The sequence below is a fragment of the Ranitomeya imitator genome, chromosome 6 (assembly GCF_032444005.1).
Source record: "Ranitomeya imitator isolate aRanImi1 chromosome 6, aRanImi1.pri, whole genome shotgun sequence".
In the NCBI taxonomy this organism is placed as follows: Eukaryota; Metazoa; Chordata; class Amphibia; order Anura; family Dendrobatidae; genus Ranitomeya; species Ranitomeya imitator.
Window position 1 is genome coordinate 10,217,306 of NC_091287.1, and position 17,141 is coordinate 10,234,446.

The 17,141-nt window shown below is 50.4% G+C and overlaps 1 protein-coding gene across 4 annotated transcripts in view; it reads right to left on the bottom strand.

The window, feature by feature from the left end:
* The window catches only part of ALS2CL (ALS2 C-terminal like), a 178,133-nt gene that overhangs the window by 47,970 nt on the left and 113,022 nt on the right, over positions 1-17,141 (bottom strand). For all 4 annotated transcript variants that reach the window (XM_069729131.1, XM_069729128.1, XM_069729130.1 and 1 more), the window contains exons 13-15: positions 8,845-8,943; positions 5,930-6,091; positions 5,287-5,398 (exon numbers count right to left, since the gene is read on the bottom strand). In XM_069729131.1, coding sequence (XP_069585232.1) covers positions 5,287-5,398; positions 5,930-6,091; positions 8,845-8,943 — 373 coding nt within the window. The remainder of the gene's footprint in view (positions 1-5,286; positions 5,399-5,929; positions 6,092-8,844; positions 8,944-17,141) is intronic.

A 17,141-nucleotide genomic window follows, 5' to 3' on the forward strand; every position in this document is an offset into this window, starting at 1 on the left:
CCTGTCAGCAGCCACCACTAGGGGGAGCTCCCTGTATACAGAGATACATGATAAGATCCTGTCTGCAGTCACCACTAGGGGGAGCTGCCTGTATACAGAGATACATGATAAGATCCTGTCTGCAGTCACCACTAGAGCGAGCTCCCTGTACACAGAGATACATGATAAGATCCTGTCTGCAGTCACCACTAGGGGGAGCTCCCTGTATACAGAGATACATGATAAGATCCTGTCAGCAGCCACCACTAGGGGGAGCTCCCTGTATACAGAGATACATGATAAGATTCTGTCTGCAGCCACCACTAGGGGGAGCTCCCTGTATACAGAGATACATGATAAGATCCTGTCTGCAGTCACCACTAGGGGGAGCTGCCTGTATACAGAGATACATGATAAGATCCTGTCTGCAGTCACCACTAGGGGGAGCTCCCTGTATACAGAGATACATGATAATATCCTGTCTGCAGCCTCCACTAGGGGGAGCTCCCTGTATACAGAGATACATGATAAGATCCTGTCTGCAGCCACCACTAGGGGGAGCTCCCTGTATACAGAGATACATGATAAGATCCTGTCTGCAGCCACCACTAGGGGGAGCTCCCTGTATAGAGAGATACATGATAAGATCATGTCTGCAGCCACCACTAGGGGGAGCTCCCTGTATACAGAGATACATGATAAGATCCTGTCTGCAGCCACCACTAGGGGGAGCTCCCTGTATACAGAGATACATGATAAGATTCTGTCTGCAGCCACCACTAGGGGGAGCTCCCTGTATACAGAGATACATGATGAGATCCTGTCTGCAGTCACCACTAGGGGGAGCTCCCTGTATACAGAGATACATGATGAGATCCTGTCTGCAGTCACCACTAGGGGGAGCTCCCTGTATACAGAGATACATGATGAGATCCTGTCTGCAGCCACCACTAGGGGGAGCTCCCTGTATACAGAGATACATGATGAGATCCTGTCTGCAGTCACCACTAGGGGGAGCTCCCTGTATACAGAGATACATGATAAGATTCTGTCTGCAGTCATCACTAGGGGAGCTCCCTGTATACAGAGATACATGATAAGATCCTGTCTGCAGTCACCACTAGGGGGAGCTCTCTGTATACAGAGATACATGATAAGATCCTGTCTGCAGCCACCACTAGGGGGAGCTCCCTGTATACAGAGATACATGATAAGATCCTGTCTGCAGTCACCACTAGGAGGAGCTTCCTGTATACAGATATACATGATAAGATCCTGTCTGCAGCCACCACTAGGAGGAGCTCCCTGTATACAGAGATACATGATAAGATCCTGTCTGCAGCCACCACTAGGGGGAGCTCTCTGCATACAGAGATACATGATAAGATCCTGTCTGCAGTCATCACTAGGGGAGCTCCCTGTATACAGAGATACATGATAAGATCCTGTCTGCAGCCACCACTAGGGGGAGCTCTCTGTATACAGAGATACATGATAAGATTCTGTCTGCAGTCACCACTAGGGGGAGCTCCCTGTATACAGAGATACATGATAAGATCCTGTCTGCAGCCACCACTAGGGGGAGCTCTCTGTATACAGAGATACATGATAAGATTCTGTCTGCAGTCACCACTAGAGGGAGCTCCCTGTATACAGAGATACATGATAAGATTCTGTCTGCTGCCACCACTAGGGGGAGCTCCCTGTACACAGAGATACATGATAAGGTCCTGTCTGCAGCCACCACTAGGGGGAGCTCCCTGTATACAGAGATACACAATAAGATCCTGTCTGCAGCCACCACTAGGGGGAGCTCCCTGTATACAGAGATACATGATAAGATCCTGTCTGCAGCCACCACTAGGGGGAGCTCCCTGTATACAGAGATATATGATAAGATCCTGTCTGCAGTCACCACTAGGAGGAGCTCCCTGTATACAGAGATACATGATAAGATCCTGTCAGCAGCCACCACTAGGGGGAGCTCCCTGTATACAGAGATACATGATAAGATTCTGTCTGCAGCCACCACTAGGGGGAGCTCCCTGTATACAGAGATACATGATAAGATCCTGTCTGCAGTCACCACTAGGGGGAGCTGCCTGTATACAGAGATACATGATAAGATCCTGTCTGCAGTCACCACTAGGGGGAGCTCCCTGTATACAGAGATACATGATAATATCCTGTCTGCAGCCTCCACTAGGGGGAGCTCCCTGTATACAGAGATACATGATAAGATTCTGTCTGCAGCCACCACTAGGGGGAGCTCCCTGTATACAGAGATACATGATGAGATCCTGTCTGCAGTCACCACTAGGGGGAGCTCCCTGTATACAGAGATACATGATAAGATCCTGTCTGCAGCCACCACTAGGAGGAGCTCCCTGTATACAGAGATAAATGATAAGATCCTGTCTGCAGCCACCACTAGGGGGAGCTCCCTGTACACAGAGATACATGATAAGATTCTGTCTGCAGCCACCACTAGGGGGAGCTCCCTGTATACAGAGATACATGATAAGATCCTGTCTCCAGTCACCACTAGGGGGAGCTCCCTGTATACAGAGATACATGATAAGATTCTGTCTGCAGCCACCACTAGGAGGAGCTCCCTGTATACAGAGATACATGATAAGATCCTGTCTGCAGTCACCACTAGGGGGAGCTCCCTGTATACAGAGACACATGATAAGATCCTGTCTCCAGTCACCACTAGGGGGAGCTCCCTGTATACAGAGATACATGATAAGATCCTGTCTGCAGCCACCACTAGGGGGAGGTCCCTCTATACAGAGATACATGATAAGATACTGTCTCCAGTCACCACTAGGGGGAGCTCCCTGTATACAGAGATACATGATAAGATTCTGTCTGCAGCCACCACTAGGGGGAGCTCCCTGTATACAGAGATACATGATAAGATCCTGTCTGCAGCCTCCACTAGGGGGAGCTCCCAGTATACAGAGATACATGATAAGATTCTGTCTGCGGCCTCCACTAGGGGGAGCTCCCTGTATACAGAGATACATGATAAGATCCTGTCTGCAGCCTCCACTAGGGGGAGCTCCCTGTATACAGAGATACATGATAAGATCCTGTCTGCAGTCACCACTAGGGGGAGCTCCCTGTATACAGAGATACATGATAAGATCCTGTCTGCGGCCACCACTAGGAGGAGCTCCCTGTATACAGAGATACATGATAAGATCCTGTCTGCAGTCACCACTAGGGGGAGCTCCCTGTATACAGAGATACATGATAAGATTCTGTCTGCAGCCACCACTAGGAGGAGCTCCCTGTATACAGAGATACATGATAAGATCCTGTCTGCAGTCACCACTAGGGGGAGCTCCCTGTATACAGAGATACATGATAAGATTCTGTCTGCGGCCACCACTAGGGGGAGCTCCCTGTATACAGAGATACATGATAAGATCCTGTCTGCAGTCATCACTAGGGGGAGCTCCCTGTACACAGAGATACATGATAAGATCCTGTCTGCAGCCACCACTAGGGGGAGCTTCCTGTATACAGAGATACATGATAATATTCTGTCTGCAGTCACCACTAGGGGGAGCTCCCTGTATACAGAAGATACATGATAAGATCCTGTCTGCAGCCACCACTAGGGGGAGCTCCCTGTATACAGAGATACATGATAAGATCCTGTCTGCAGCCACCACTAGGGGGAGCTCCCTGTATACAGAGATATATGATAAGATCCTGTCTGCAGCCACCACTAGGAGGAGCTCCCTGTATACAGAGATACATGATAAGATCCTGTCTGCAGTCACCACTAGGGGGAGCTCCCTGTATACAGAGATACATGATAAGATCCTGTCTGCGGCCACCACTAGGGGGAGCTCCCTGTATACAGAGATACATGATAAGATCCTGTCTGCAGCCACCACTAGGGGGAGCTCCCTGTATACAGAGATACATGATAAGATCCTGTCTGCAGCCACCACTAGGAGGAGCTCCCTGTATACAGAGATACATGATAAGATCCTGTCTGCAGCCACCACTAGGAGGAGCTCCCTGTATACAGAGATACATGATAAGATCCTGTCTGCAGCCACCACTAGGAGGAGCTCCCTGTATACAGAGATACATGATAAGATCCTGTCTGCAGTCACCACTAGGAGGAGCTCCCTGTATACAGAGATACATGATAAGATCCTGTCTGCAGCCACCACTAGGGGGAGCTCCCTGTATACAGAGATACATGATAAGATCCTGTCTGCAGCCACCACTAGGAGGAGCTCCCTGTATACAGAGATACATGATAAGATCCTGTCTGCAGCCACCACTAGGGGGAGCTCCTTGTATACAGAGATACATGATAAGATCCTGTCTGCAGCCACCACTAGGGGGAGCTCCCTGTATACAGAGATACATGATAAGATCCTGTCTGCAGCCACCACTAGGGGGAGCTCCCTGTATACAGAGATACATGATAAGATCCTGTCTGCAGCCACCACTAGGAGGAGCTCCCTGTATACAGAGATACATGATAAGATCCTGTCTGCAGCCACCACTAGGGGGAGCTCCCTGTATACAGAGATGCATGATAAGATCCTGTCTGCAGCCACCACTAGGGGGAGCTCCCTGTATACAGAGATACATGATAAGATCCTGTTGGCAGCCACCACTAGGAGGAGCTCCCTGTATACAGAGATACATGATAAGATCCTGTCTGCAGCCACCACTAGGAGGAGCTCCCTGTATACAGAGATACAGGATAAGATCCTGTCTGCAGCCACCATTAGGGGGAGCTCCCTGTATACAGAGATACATGATAAGATCCTGTCTGCAGTCACCACTAGGAGGAGCTCCCTGTATACAGAGATACATGATAAGATCCTGTCTGCAGCCACCACTAGGAGGAGCTCCCTGTATACAGAGATACAGGATAAGATTCTGTCTGCAGCCACCACTAGGGGGAGCTCCCTGTATACAGAGATACATGATAAGATTCTGTCTGCAGTCACCACTAGGGGGAGCTCCCTGTATACAGAGATACATGATAAGATCCTGTCTGCAGCCACCACTAGGAGGAGCTCCCTGTATACAGAGATACATGATAAGATCCTGTCTGCAGCCACCACTAGGGGGAGCTCCCTGTATACAGAGATACATGATAAGATCCTGTCTGCAGCCACCACTAGGGGGAGCTCCCTGTATACAGAGATATATGATAAGATCCTGTCTGCAGCCACCATTAGGGGGAGCTCCCTGCATACATAAGCAGCAGGGCTGGGATCCAATGTCTTGGGTCAGCAGTAATCACATTAGGGTACATACCACCAGTTTATTACTGATGAAGACCCCTTGATAACAGGCGCCTGTGTTTAGGAGGACGATTCCGAGGCCGTGTCTTTGGTTCTCCTGCCACATCCCGATGTATCTCTCGCTGCTGTGGAAACAGAACAGTAACGTTATTTTGCTCTGTACTCCACACACCTCCAGAGCTGCAGTCCACACAAGTCTCTGTGTCGGTTGTCTCATACCGCGGTTGTGCAGTGATCGCTTTCCTTTGGATTACAGCAATACTCTGTTATCCTCACTGTGTCAGGGAGGATCCTGGCGCCCCCTGCTGGTGCAGTGGCTACAAGCGCTGGATGGCACAGCGTTCGCTCTCCTCCACTTCTTACCCTCTCAGCTTTCTCTTAGTTCTAACATCCTCTTGGTGAAGCAGGAGGATAAGGATGAGAACATTTTACCGTACTGACTGACATATCGCTCCTCCTGCCCGGGTTTCTCAGCTTTGTCAGGAGCGCAGATCTGGCCACATACACCCGCTTTCCCCATTATCCTGGGTCTCTGGACCCGTCTCCTGCAGCAGCTGATGCTTTTTACATGTTACCTCCCCCGCCGCACCCCATGGTTTTCACCAGCTATTTGCGTTTTATCTGCTCTCCAGATTTTCTGCCCGGTTAACACTCACTTGTCCACAGTCTCCCAGACTCCGTAGCCCGACCTCTTGTCCTTCTCCCAGCTTCCAGTGTATGTCCAGGAGGTCGCGGAGGACGTCCGATTCTCCAAGACGCCAAATCCGTGACGCACGTTGTCCTTAAAATAACCTTTATACACGGACTCATCTGCGTACCTGGAAAATACAGATGAGGCCGTGATATACGGAGCCTCCATGCATCCTCTACCTGGGCCCTACCACCATCCTCTACCTGGGCCCTATCACCATCCTCTACCTGGGACCCCATCACCATCCTCTACCTGGGCCCTATCACCATCCTCTACCTGGGCCCTATCACCATCCTCTACCTGGGACCCCATCACCATCCTCTACCTGGGCCCTATCACCATCCTCTACCTGGGACCCCATCACCATCCTCTACCTGGGACCCCATCACCATCCTCTACCTGGGCCCTATCACCATCCTCTACCTGGGCCCTATCACCATCCTCTACCTGGGCCCCATCATCATCCTCTACCTGGGCCCTATCACCATCCTCTACCTGGGACCCCATCACCATCCTCTACCTGGGCCCTATCACCATCCTCTACCTGGGACCCCATCACCATCCTCTACCTGGGCCCTATCACCATCCTCTACCTGGGACCCCATCACCATCCTCTACCTGGTGCCCCATCACCATCCCCCACCTGGGCCCTATCACCACCCTCTACCTGGGCCCTATCACCATTCTCTACCTGGGACCCCATCACCATCCTCTACCTGGGCCCTATCACCATCCTCTACCTGGGCCCTATCACCACCCTCTACCTGGGACCCCATCACCACCCTCAACCTGGGCCCCCATCACCACCCTCTACCTGGGCCCTATCACCATCCTCTACCTGGGACCCTATCACCATCCTCTACCTGGGACCCTATCACCATCCTCTACCTGGGCCCTATCACCATCCTCTACCTGGGACCCCATCACCACCCTCTACCTGGGACCCCATCACCACCCTCCATTGGGCCCCACCACCCTTCCCCAACTGGGGCCCCATCATTGTCCCCAACCAGGTTTTCATCACCATCCTCCATTGGGCCCTATCACCATCCCCCACCTGGGCCCGATCACCATCCACTACCTGGGCCCTATCACCATCCTCTACCTGGGCCCTATCACCATCCTCTACCTGGGACCCCATCACCATCCTCTACCTGGGCCCTATCACCATCCTCTACCTGGGCCCTATCACCATCCTCTACCTGGGACCCTATCACCATCCTCTACCTGGGCCCTATCACCAACCTCTACCTGGGCCCCCATCACCACCCTCTACCTGGGCCCTATCACCATCCTCTACCTGGGCCCTATCACCATCCTCTACCTGGGACCCCATCACCACCCTCTACCTGGGACCCCATCACCATCCTCTACCTGGGCCCTATCACCATCCTCTACCTGGGCCCTATCACCATCCTCTACCTGAGACCCTATCACCATCCTCTACCTGGGCCCTATCACCATCCTCTACCTGGGCCCTATCACCATCCTCTACCTGGGACCCTATCACCATCCTCTACCTGGGCCCTATCACCATCCTCTACCTGGGACCCTATCACCATCCTCTACCTGCTACCCTATCACCATCCTCTACCTGGGACCCCATCACCACCCTCTACCTGGGCTCTATCACCATCCTCTACCTGGGACCCCATCACCACCCTCTACCTGGGACCCCATCACCATCCTCTACCTGGGCCCTATCACCATCCTCTACCTGGGACCCTATCACCATCCTCTACCTGGGACCCTATCACCATCCTCTACCTGGGACCCTATCACTATCCTCTACCTGGGCCCTATCACCATCCTCTACCTGGGACCCCATCACCATCCTCTACCTGGGCCCTATCACCATCCTCTACCTGGGCCCTATCACCATCCTCTACCTGGGACCCTATCACCATCCTCTACCTGGGCCCTATCACCATCCTCTACCTGGGCCCCCATCACCACCCTCTACCTGGGCCCTATCACCATCCTCTACCTGGGCCCTATCACCATCCTCTACCTGGGACCCCATCACCACCCTCTACCTGGGACCCCATCACCATCCTCTACCTGGGCCCTATCACCATCCTCTACCTGGGCCCTATCACCATCCTCTACCTGAGACCCTATCACCATCCTCTACCTGGGCCCTATCACCATCCTCTACCTGGGCCCTATCACCATCCTCTACCTGGGACCCTATCACCATCCTCTACCTGGGCCCTATCACCATCCTCTACCTGGGACCCTATCACCATCCTCTACCTGCTACCCTATCACCATCCTCTACCTGGGACCCCATCACCACCCTCTACCTGGGCCCTATCACCATCCTCTACCTGGGACCCCATCACCACCCTCTACCTGGGACCCCATCACCATCCTCTACCTGGGCCCTATCACCATCCTCTACCTGGGACCCTATCACCATCCTCTACCTGGGCCCTATCACCATCCTCTACCAGGGCCCTATCACCATCCTCTACCTGGGACCCTATCACCATCCTCTACCTGCTACCCTATCACCATCCTCTACCTGGGACCCCATCACCACCCTCTACCTGGGCCCTATCACCATCCTCTACCTGGGACCCCATCACCACCCTCTACCTGGGACCCCATCACCATCCTCTACCTGGGCCCTATCACCATCCTCTACCTGGGACCCTATCACCATCCTCTACCTGGGACCCTATCACCATCCTCTACCTGGGCCCTATCACCATCCTCTACCAGGGCCCTATCACCATCCTCTACCTGGGACCCTATCACCATCCTCTACCTGCTACCCTATCACCATCCTCTACCTGGGACCCCATCATCATCCTCTACCTGGGACCCCATCACCATTCCCCATTTGGATCCCCTCCACAATCTGGTTTTACTTACTCACAGATTCCATATCCGTACATGGCGCCATTCCTCCAGTGACATTTATAACAGTCGTACCGGTCGCGGGCGGAGTCCGGGATCAGACATATTCCGAACCTGTGAGTCACCCAGAGATTATAATATGGAATGAGCTTCTGTTACTAAGATACAGGACGATGTAGGACCTCGAAAAGGCAAGAACGCCAGGAGCCCCTCTGTGTCTTCGAGGAAATGCAGAGCTTTGGCGAAATATATTTGTGCAATCTTTTTTTAATTCATCATCTTTGCAGATACAAATAATTCTCAATTCAATTTGGATAAATCACAATCCATGGTTGCTACCACGTAACAGGTAATTAGACAGTAAGAAGTTGCTGATTATAGCCACTATAAAACCCTTAGTAGGAATGAGGATAGGAGACAGGAGCTCAGAGCACAAACACAAAAAGCGTGAGAGGAGAAGAGAGAAGGGAGAGGAGCCCAGTCATAGAGACATAGTGCACAGAATACAGATAGTGAGGAGAAGAGAAGAGACAGGAGAGAGGAGCTCAGAGCGCAGTCATAGAGACATAGTGCACAGAATACAGATAGTGAGGAGAGGAGAAGAGACAGGAGAGAGGAGCTCAGAGCGCAGTCATAGAGACATAGTGCACAGAATACAGATAGTGAGGAGAAGAGACAGGAGAGAGGAGCTCAGAGCGCAGTCATAGAGACATAGTGCACAGAATACAGATAGTGAGGAGAGGAGAAGAGACAGGAGAGAGGAGCTCAGAGCGCAGTCATAGAGACATAGTGCACAGAATACAGATAGTGAGGAGAAGAGAAGAGACAGGAGAGAGGAGCTCAGAGCGCAGTCATAGAGACATAGTGCACAGAATACAGATAGTGAGGAGAGGAGAAGAGACAGGAGAGAGGAGCTCAGAGCGCAGTCATAGAGACATAGTGCACAGAATACAGATAGTGAGGAGAAGAGAAGAGACAGGAGAGAGGAGCTCAGAGCGCAGTCATAGAGACATAGTGCACAGAATACAGATAGTGAGGAGAGGAGAAGAGACAGGAGAGAGGAGCTCAGAGCGCAGTCATAGAGACATAGTGCACAGAATATAGATAGTGAGGAGAGGAGAAGAGACAGGAGAGAGGAGCTCAGAGCGCAGTCATAGAGACATAGTGCACAGAATACAGATAGTGAGGAGAAGAGAAGAGACAGGAGCTCAGAGCGCAGTCATAGAGACATAGTGCACAGAATACAGATAGTGAGGAGAAGAGAAGAGACAGGAGAGAGGAGCCCAGAGCGCAGTCATAGAGACATAGTGCACAGAATATAGATAGTGAGGAGAGGAGAAGAGACAGGAGAGAGGAGCTCAGAGCGCAGTCATAGAGACATAGTGCACAGAATATAGATAGTGAGGAGAGGAGAAGAGACAGGAGAGAGGAGCTCAGAGCGCAGTCATAGAGACATAGTGCACAGAATACAGATAGTGAGGAGAAGAGAAGAGACAGGAGAGAGGAGCTCAGAGCGCAGTCATAGAGACATAGTGCACAGAATACAGATAGTGAGGAGAGAAGAGACAGGAGAGAGGAGCTCAGAGCGCAGTCATAGAGACATAGTGCACAGAATATAGATAGTGAGGAGAGGAGAAGAGACAGGAGAGAGGAGCTCAGAGCGCAGTCATAGAGACATAGTGCACAGAATACAGATAGTGAGGAGAAGAGAAGAGACAGGAGAGAGGAGCTCAGAGCGCAGTCATAGAGACATAGTGCACAGAATATAGATAGTGAGGAGAGGAGAAGAGACAGGAGAGAGGAGCTCAGAGCGCAGTCATAGAGACATAGTGCACAGAATATAGATAGTGAGGAGAGGAGAAGAGACAGGAGAGAGGAGCTCAGAGCGCAGTCATAGAGACATAGTGCACAGAATACAGATAGTGAGGAGAAGAGAAGAGACAGGAGAGAGGAGCTCAGAGCGCAGTCATAGAGACATAGTGCACAGAATACAGATAGTGAGGAGAAGAGAAGAGACAGGAGAGAGGAGCTCAGAGCGCAGTCATAGAGACATAGTGCACAGAATACAGATAGTGAGGAGAGGAGAAGAGACAGGAGAGAGGAGCTCAGAGCGCAGTCATAGAGACATAGTGCACAGAATACAGATAGTGAGGAGAGGAGAAGAGACAGGAGAGAGGAGCTCAGAGCGCAGTCATAGAGACATAGTGCACAGAATATAGATAGTGAGGAGAAGAGACAGGAGAGAGGAGCTCAGAACGCAGTCATAGAGACATAGTGCACAGAATACAGATAGTGAGGAGAGGAGAAGAGACAGGAGAGAGGAGCTCAGAGCGCAGTCATAGAGACATAGTGCACAGAATACAGATAGTGAGGAAAGGAGAAGAGACAGGAGAGAGGAGCCCAGAGCGCAGTCATAGAGACATAGTGCACAGAATACAGATCGTGAGGAGAGAAGAAGAGACAGGAGAGAGGAGCCCAGAGCGCAGTCATAGAGACATAGTGCACAGAATATAGATAGTGAGGAGAGGAGAAGAGACAGGAGAGAGGAGCTCAGAGCGCAGTCATAGAGACATAGTGCACAGAATATAGATAGTGAGGAGAGGAGAAGAGACAGGAGAGAGGAGCTCAGAGCGCAGTCATAGAGACATAGTGCACAGAATACAGATAGTGAGGAGAAGAGAAGAGACAGGAGAGAGGAGCTCAGAGCGCAGTCATAGAGACATAGTGCACAGAATACAGATAGTGAGGAGAAGAGAAGAGACAGGAGAGAGGAGCTCAGAGCGCAGTCATAGAGACATAGTGCACAGAATACAGATAGTGAGGAGAGGAGAAGAGACAGGAGAGAGGAGCTCAGAGCGCAGTCATAGAGACATAGTGCACAGAATATAGATAGTGAGGAGAAGAGACAGGAGAGAGGAGCTCAGAACGCAGTCATAGAGACATAGTGCACAGAATACAGATAGTGAGGAGAGGAGAAGAGACAGGAGAGAGGAGCTCAGAGCGCAGTCATAGAGACATAGTGCACAGAATATAGATAGTGAGGAGAGGAGAAGAGACAGGAGAGAGGAGCTCAGAGCGCAGTCATAGAGACATAGTGCACAGAATACAGATAGTGAGGAAAGGAGAAGAGACAGGAGAGAGGAGCCCAGAGCGCAGTCATAGAGACATAGTGCACAGAATACAGATCGTGAGGAGAGAAGAAGAGACAGGAGAGAGGAGCCCAGAGCGCAGTCATAGAGACATAGTGCACAGAATATAGATAGTGAGGAGAAGAGAAGAGACAGGAGAGAGGAGCCCAGAGCGCAGTCATAGAGACATAGTGCACAGAATATAGATAGTGAGGAGAAGAGACAGGAGAGAGGAGCTCAGAACGCAGTCATAGAGACATAGTGCACAGAATACAGATAGTGAGGAGAGAAGAAGAGACAGGAGAGAGGAGCCCAGAGCGCAGTCATAGAGACATAGTGCACAGAATACAGATAGTGAGGAGAAGAGAAGAGACAGGAGAGAGGAGCCCAGAGCGCAGTCATAGAGACATAGTGCACAGAATATAGATAGTGAGGAGAAGAGACAGGAGAGAGGAGCTCAGAACGCAGTCATAGAGACATAGTGCACAGAATACAGATAGTGAGAAGAGAAGAACAGGAGAGAGGAGCTCAGAGCGCAGTCATAGAGACATAGTGCACAGAATATAGATAGTGAGGAGAGGAGAAGAGACAGGAGAGAGGAGCTCAGAGCGCAGTCATAGAGACATAGTGCACAGAATACAGATAGTGAGGAGAAGAGAAGAGACAGGAGAGAGGAGCCCAGAGCGCAGTCATAGAGACATAGTGCACAGAATATAGATAGTGAGGAGAAGAGACAGGAGAGAGGAGCTCAGAACGCAGTCATAGAGACATAGTGCACAGAATACAGATAGTGAGGAGAGGAGAAGAGACAGGAGAGAGGAGCTCAGAGCGCAGTCATAGAGACATAGTGCACAGAATATAGATAGTGAGTAGAGGAGAAGAGACAGGAGAGAGGAGCTCAGAGCGCAGTCATAGAGACATAGTGCACAGAATACAGATAGTGAGGAGAAGAGAAGAGACAGGAGAGAGGAGCTCAGAGCGCAGTCATAGAGACATAGTACACAGAATATAGATAGTGAGGAGAGGAGAAGAGACAGGAGAGAGGAGCCCAGAGCGCTGTCATAGAGACATAGTGCACAGAATACAGATAGTGAGGAGAAGAGAAGAGAGAGGAGAGAGGAGCTCAGAGCGCAGTCATAGAGACATAGTGCACAGAATATAGATAGTGAGGAGAGGAGAAGAGACAGGAGAGAGGAGCTCAGAGCGCAGTCATAGGGACATAGTGCACAGAATACAGATACTGAGGAGAGGAGAAGAGACAGGAGAGAGGAGCCCGGAGCGCTGTCATAGAGACATAGTGCACAGAATACAGATAGTGAGGAGAAGAGAAGAGAGAGGAGAGAGGAGCTCAGAGCGCAGTCATAGAGACATAGTGCACAGAATATAGATAGTGAGGAGAGGAGAAGAGACAGGAGAGAGGAGCTCAGAGCGCAGTCATAGGGACATAGTGCACAGAATACAGATACTGAGGAGAGGAGAAGAGACAGGAGAGAGGAGCTCAGAGCGCAGTCATAGAGACATAGTGCACAGAATATAGATAGTGAGGAGAGGAGAAGAGAGAGGAGAGAGGAGCTCAGAGCGCAGTCATAGAGACATAGTGCACAGAATACAGATAGTGAGGAGAAGAGAAGAGACAGGAGAGAGGAGCCCAGAGCGCAGTCATAGAGACATAGTGCACAGAATATAGATAGTGAGGAGAAGAGACAGGAGAGAGGAGCTCAGAGCGCAGTCATAGAGACATAGTGCACAGAATACAGATAGTGAGGAAAGGAGAAGAGACAGGAGAGAGGAGCTTAGAGCGCAGTCATAGAGACATAGTGCACAGAATACAGATAGTGAGGAGAAGAGAAGAGACAGGAGAGAGGAGCCCAGAGCGCAGTCATAGAGACATAGTGCACAGAATACAGATAGTGAGGAGAAGAGACAGGAGAGAGGAGCTCAGAGCGCAGTCATAGAGACATAGTACACAGAATACAGATAGTGAGGAGAAGAGACAGGAGAGAGGAGCTCAGAGCGCAGTCATAGAGACATAATGCACAGAATATAGATAGTGAGGAGAAGAGACAGGAGAGAGGAGCTCAGAGCGCAGTCATAGAGACATAATGCACAGAATATAGATAGTGAGGAGAAGAGACAGGAGAGAGGAGCTCAGAGCGCAGTCATAGAGACATAGTGCACAGAATACAGATAGTGAGGAGAAGAGACAGGAGAGAGGAGCTCAGAGCGCAGTCATAGAGACATACTGCACAGAATATAGATAGTGAGGAGAAGAGACAGGAGAGAGGAGCTCAGAGCGCAGTCATAGGGACATAGTGCACAGAATATAGATAGTGAGGAGAGGAGAAGAGACAGGAGAGAGGAGCTCAGAGCGCAGTCATAGAGACATAGTGCACAGAATACAGACAGTGAGGAGAGGAGAAGAGACAGGAGAGAGGAGCTCAGAGCGCAGTCATAGAGACATAGTGCACAGAATACAGATAGTGAGGAAAGGAGAAGAGACAGGAGAGAGGAGCTCAGAGCGCAGTCATAGAGACATAGTGCACAGAATACAGATCGTGAGGAGAGAAGAAGAGACAGGAGAGAGGAGCCCAGAGCGCAGTCATAGAGACATAGTGCACAGAATACAGATAGTGAGGAGAAGAGAAGAGACAGGAGAGAGGAGCCCAGAGCGCAGTCATAGAGACATAGTGCACAGAATATAGATAGTGAGGAGAAGAGACAGGAGAGAGGAGCTCAGAACGCAGTCATAGAGACATAGTGCACAGAATACAGATAGTGAGAAGAGAAGAACAGGAGAGAGGAGCTCAGAGCGCAGTCATAGAGACATAGTGCACAGAATACAGATAGTGAGGAGAAGAGAAGAGACAGGAGAGAGGAGCCCAGAGCGCAGTCATAGAGACATAGTGCACAGAATATAGATAGTGAGGAGAAGAGACAGGAGAGAGGAGCTCAGAACGCAGTCATAGAGACATAGTGCACAGAATACAGATAGTGAGGAGAGGAGAAGAGACAGGAGAGAGGAGCTCAGAGCGCAGTCATAGAGACATAGTGCACAGAATATAGATAGTGAGGAGAGGAGAAGAGACAGGAGAGAGGAGCTCAGAGCGCAGTCATAGAGACATAGTGCACAGAATACAGATAGTGAGGAGAAGAGACGAGACAGGAGAGAGGAGCTCAGAGCGCAGTCATAGAGACATAGTACACAGAATACAGATAGTGAGGAGAGGAGAAGAGACAGGAGAGAGGAGCCCGGAGCGCTGTCATAGAGACATAGTGCACAGAATACAGATAGTGAGGAGAAGAGAAGAGAGAGGAGAGAGGAGCTCAGAGCGCAGTCATAGAGACATAGTGCACAGAATATAGATAGTGAGGAGAGGAGAAGAGACAGGAGAGAGGAGCTCAGAGCGCAGTCATAGGGACATAGTGCACAGAATACAGATACTGAGGAGAGGAGAAGAGACAGGAGAGAGGAGCTCAGAGCGCAGTCATAGAGACATAGTGCACAGAATATAGATAGTGAGGAGAGGAGAAGAGAGAGGAGAGAGGAGCTCAGAGCGCAGTCATAGAGACATAGTGCACAGAATACAGATAGTGAGGAGAAGAGAAGAGACAGGAGAGAGGAGCCCAGAGCGCAGTCATAGAGACATAGTGCACAGAATATAGATAGTGAGGAGAAGAGAGAGGAGAGAGGAGCTCAGAGCGCAGTCATAGAGACATAGTGCACAGAATACAGATAGTGAGGAGAAGAGACAGGAGAGAGGAGCTCAGAGCGCAGTCATAGAGACATAGTGCACAGAATATAGATAGTGAGGAGAGGAGACAGGAGAGAGGAGCTCAGAGCGCAGTCATAGGGACATAGTGCACAGAATATAGATAGTGAGGAGAGGAGAAGAGACAGGAGAGAGGAGCCCATAGCGCAGTCATAGAGACATAGTGCACAGAATACAGATAGTGAGGAGAGGAGAAGAGACAGGAGAGAGGAGCTCAGAGCGCAGTCATAGAGACATAGTGCACAGAATATAGATAGTGAGGAGAGGAGAAGAGACAGGAGAGAGGAGCTCAGAGCGCAGTCATAGAGACATAGTGCACAGAATACAGAAAGTGAGGAGAAGAGACGAGACAGGAGAGAGGAGCTTAGAGCGCAGTCATAGAGACATAGTACACAGAATACAGATAGTAAGGAGAGGAGAAGAGACAGGAGAGAGGAGCCCGGAGCGCTGTCATAGAGACATAATGCACAGAATACAGATAGTGAGGAGAAGAGAAGAGAGAGGAGAGAGGAGCTCAGAGCGCAGTCATAGAGACATAGTGCACAGAATATAGATAGTGAGGAGAGGAGAAAAGAGAGGAGAGAGGAGCTCAGAGCGCAGTCATAGAGACATAGTGCACAGAATACAGATAGTGAGGAGAAGAGAAGAGACAGGAGAGAGGAGCCCAGAGCGCAGTCATAGAGACATAGTGCACAGAATATAGATAGTGAGGAGAAGAGACAGGAGAGAGGAGCTCAGAGCGCAGTCATAGAGACATAGTGCACAGAATACAGATAGTGAGGAAAGGAGAAGAGACAGGAGAGAGGAGCTCAGAGCGCAGTCATAGAGACATAGTGCACAGAATACAGATAGTGAGGAGAAGAGAAGAGACAGGAGAGAGGAGCCCAGAGCACAGTCATAGAGACATAGTGCACAGAATACAGATAGTGAGGAGAAGAGACAGGAGAGAGGAGCTCAGAGCGCAGTCATAGAGACATAGTACACAGAATACAGATAGTGAGGAGAAGAGACAGGAGAGAGGAGCTCAGAGCGCAGTCATAGAGACATAATGCACAGAATATAGATAGTGAGGAGAAGAGACAGGAGAGAGGAGCTCAGAGCGCAGTCATAGAGACATAATGCACAGAATATAGATAGTGAGGAGAAGAGACAGGAGAGAGGAGCTCAGAGCGCAGTCATAGAGACATAGTGCACAGAATACAGATAGTGAGGAGAAGAGACAGGAGAGAGGAGCTCAGAGCGCAGTCATAGAGACATAATGCACAGAATATAGATAGTGAGGAGAAGAGACAGGAGAGAGGAGCTCAGAGCGCAGTCATAGGGACATAGTGCACAGAATATAGATAGTGAGGAGAGGAGAAGAGACAGGAGAGAGGAGCCCATAGCGCAGTCATAGAGACATAGTGCACAGAAT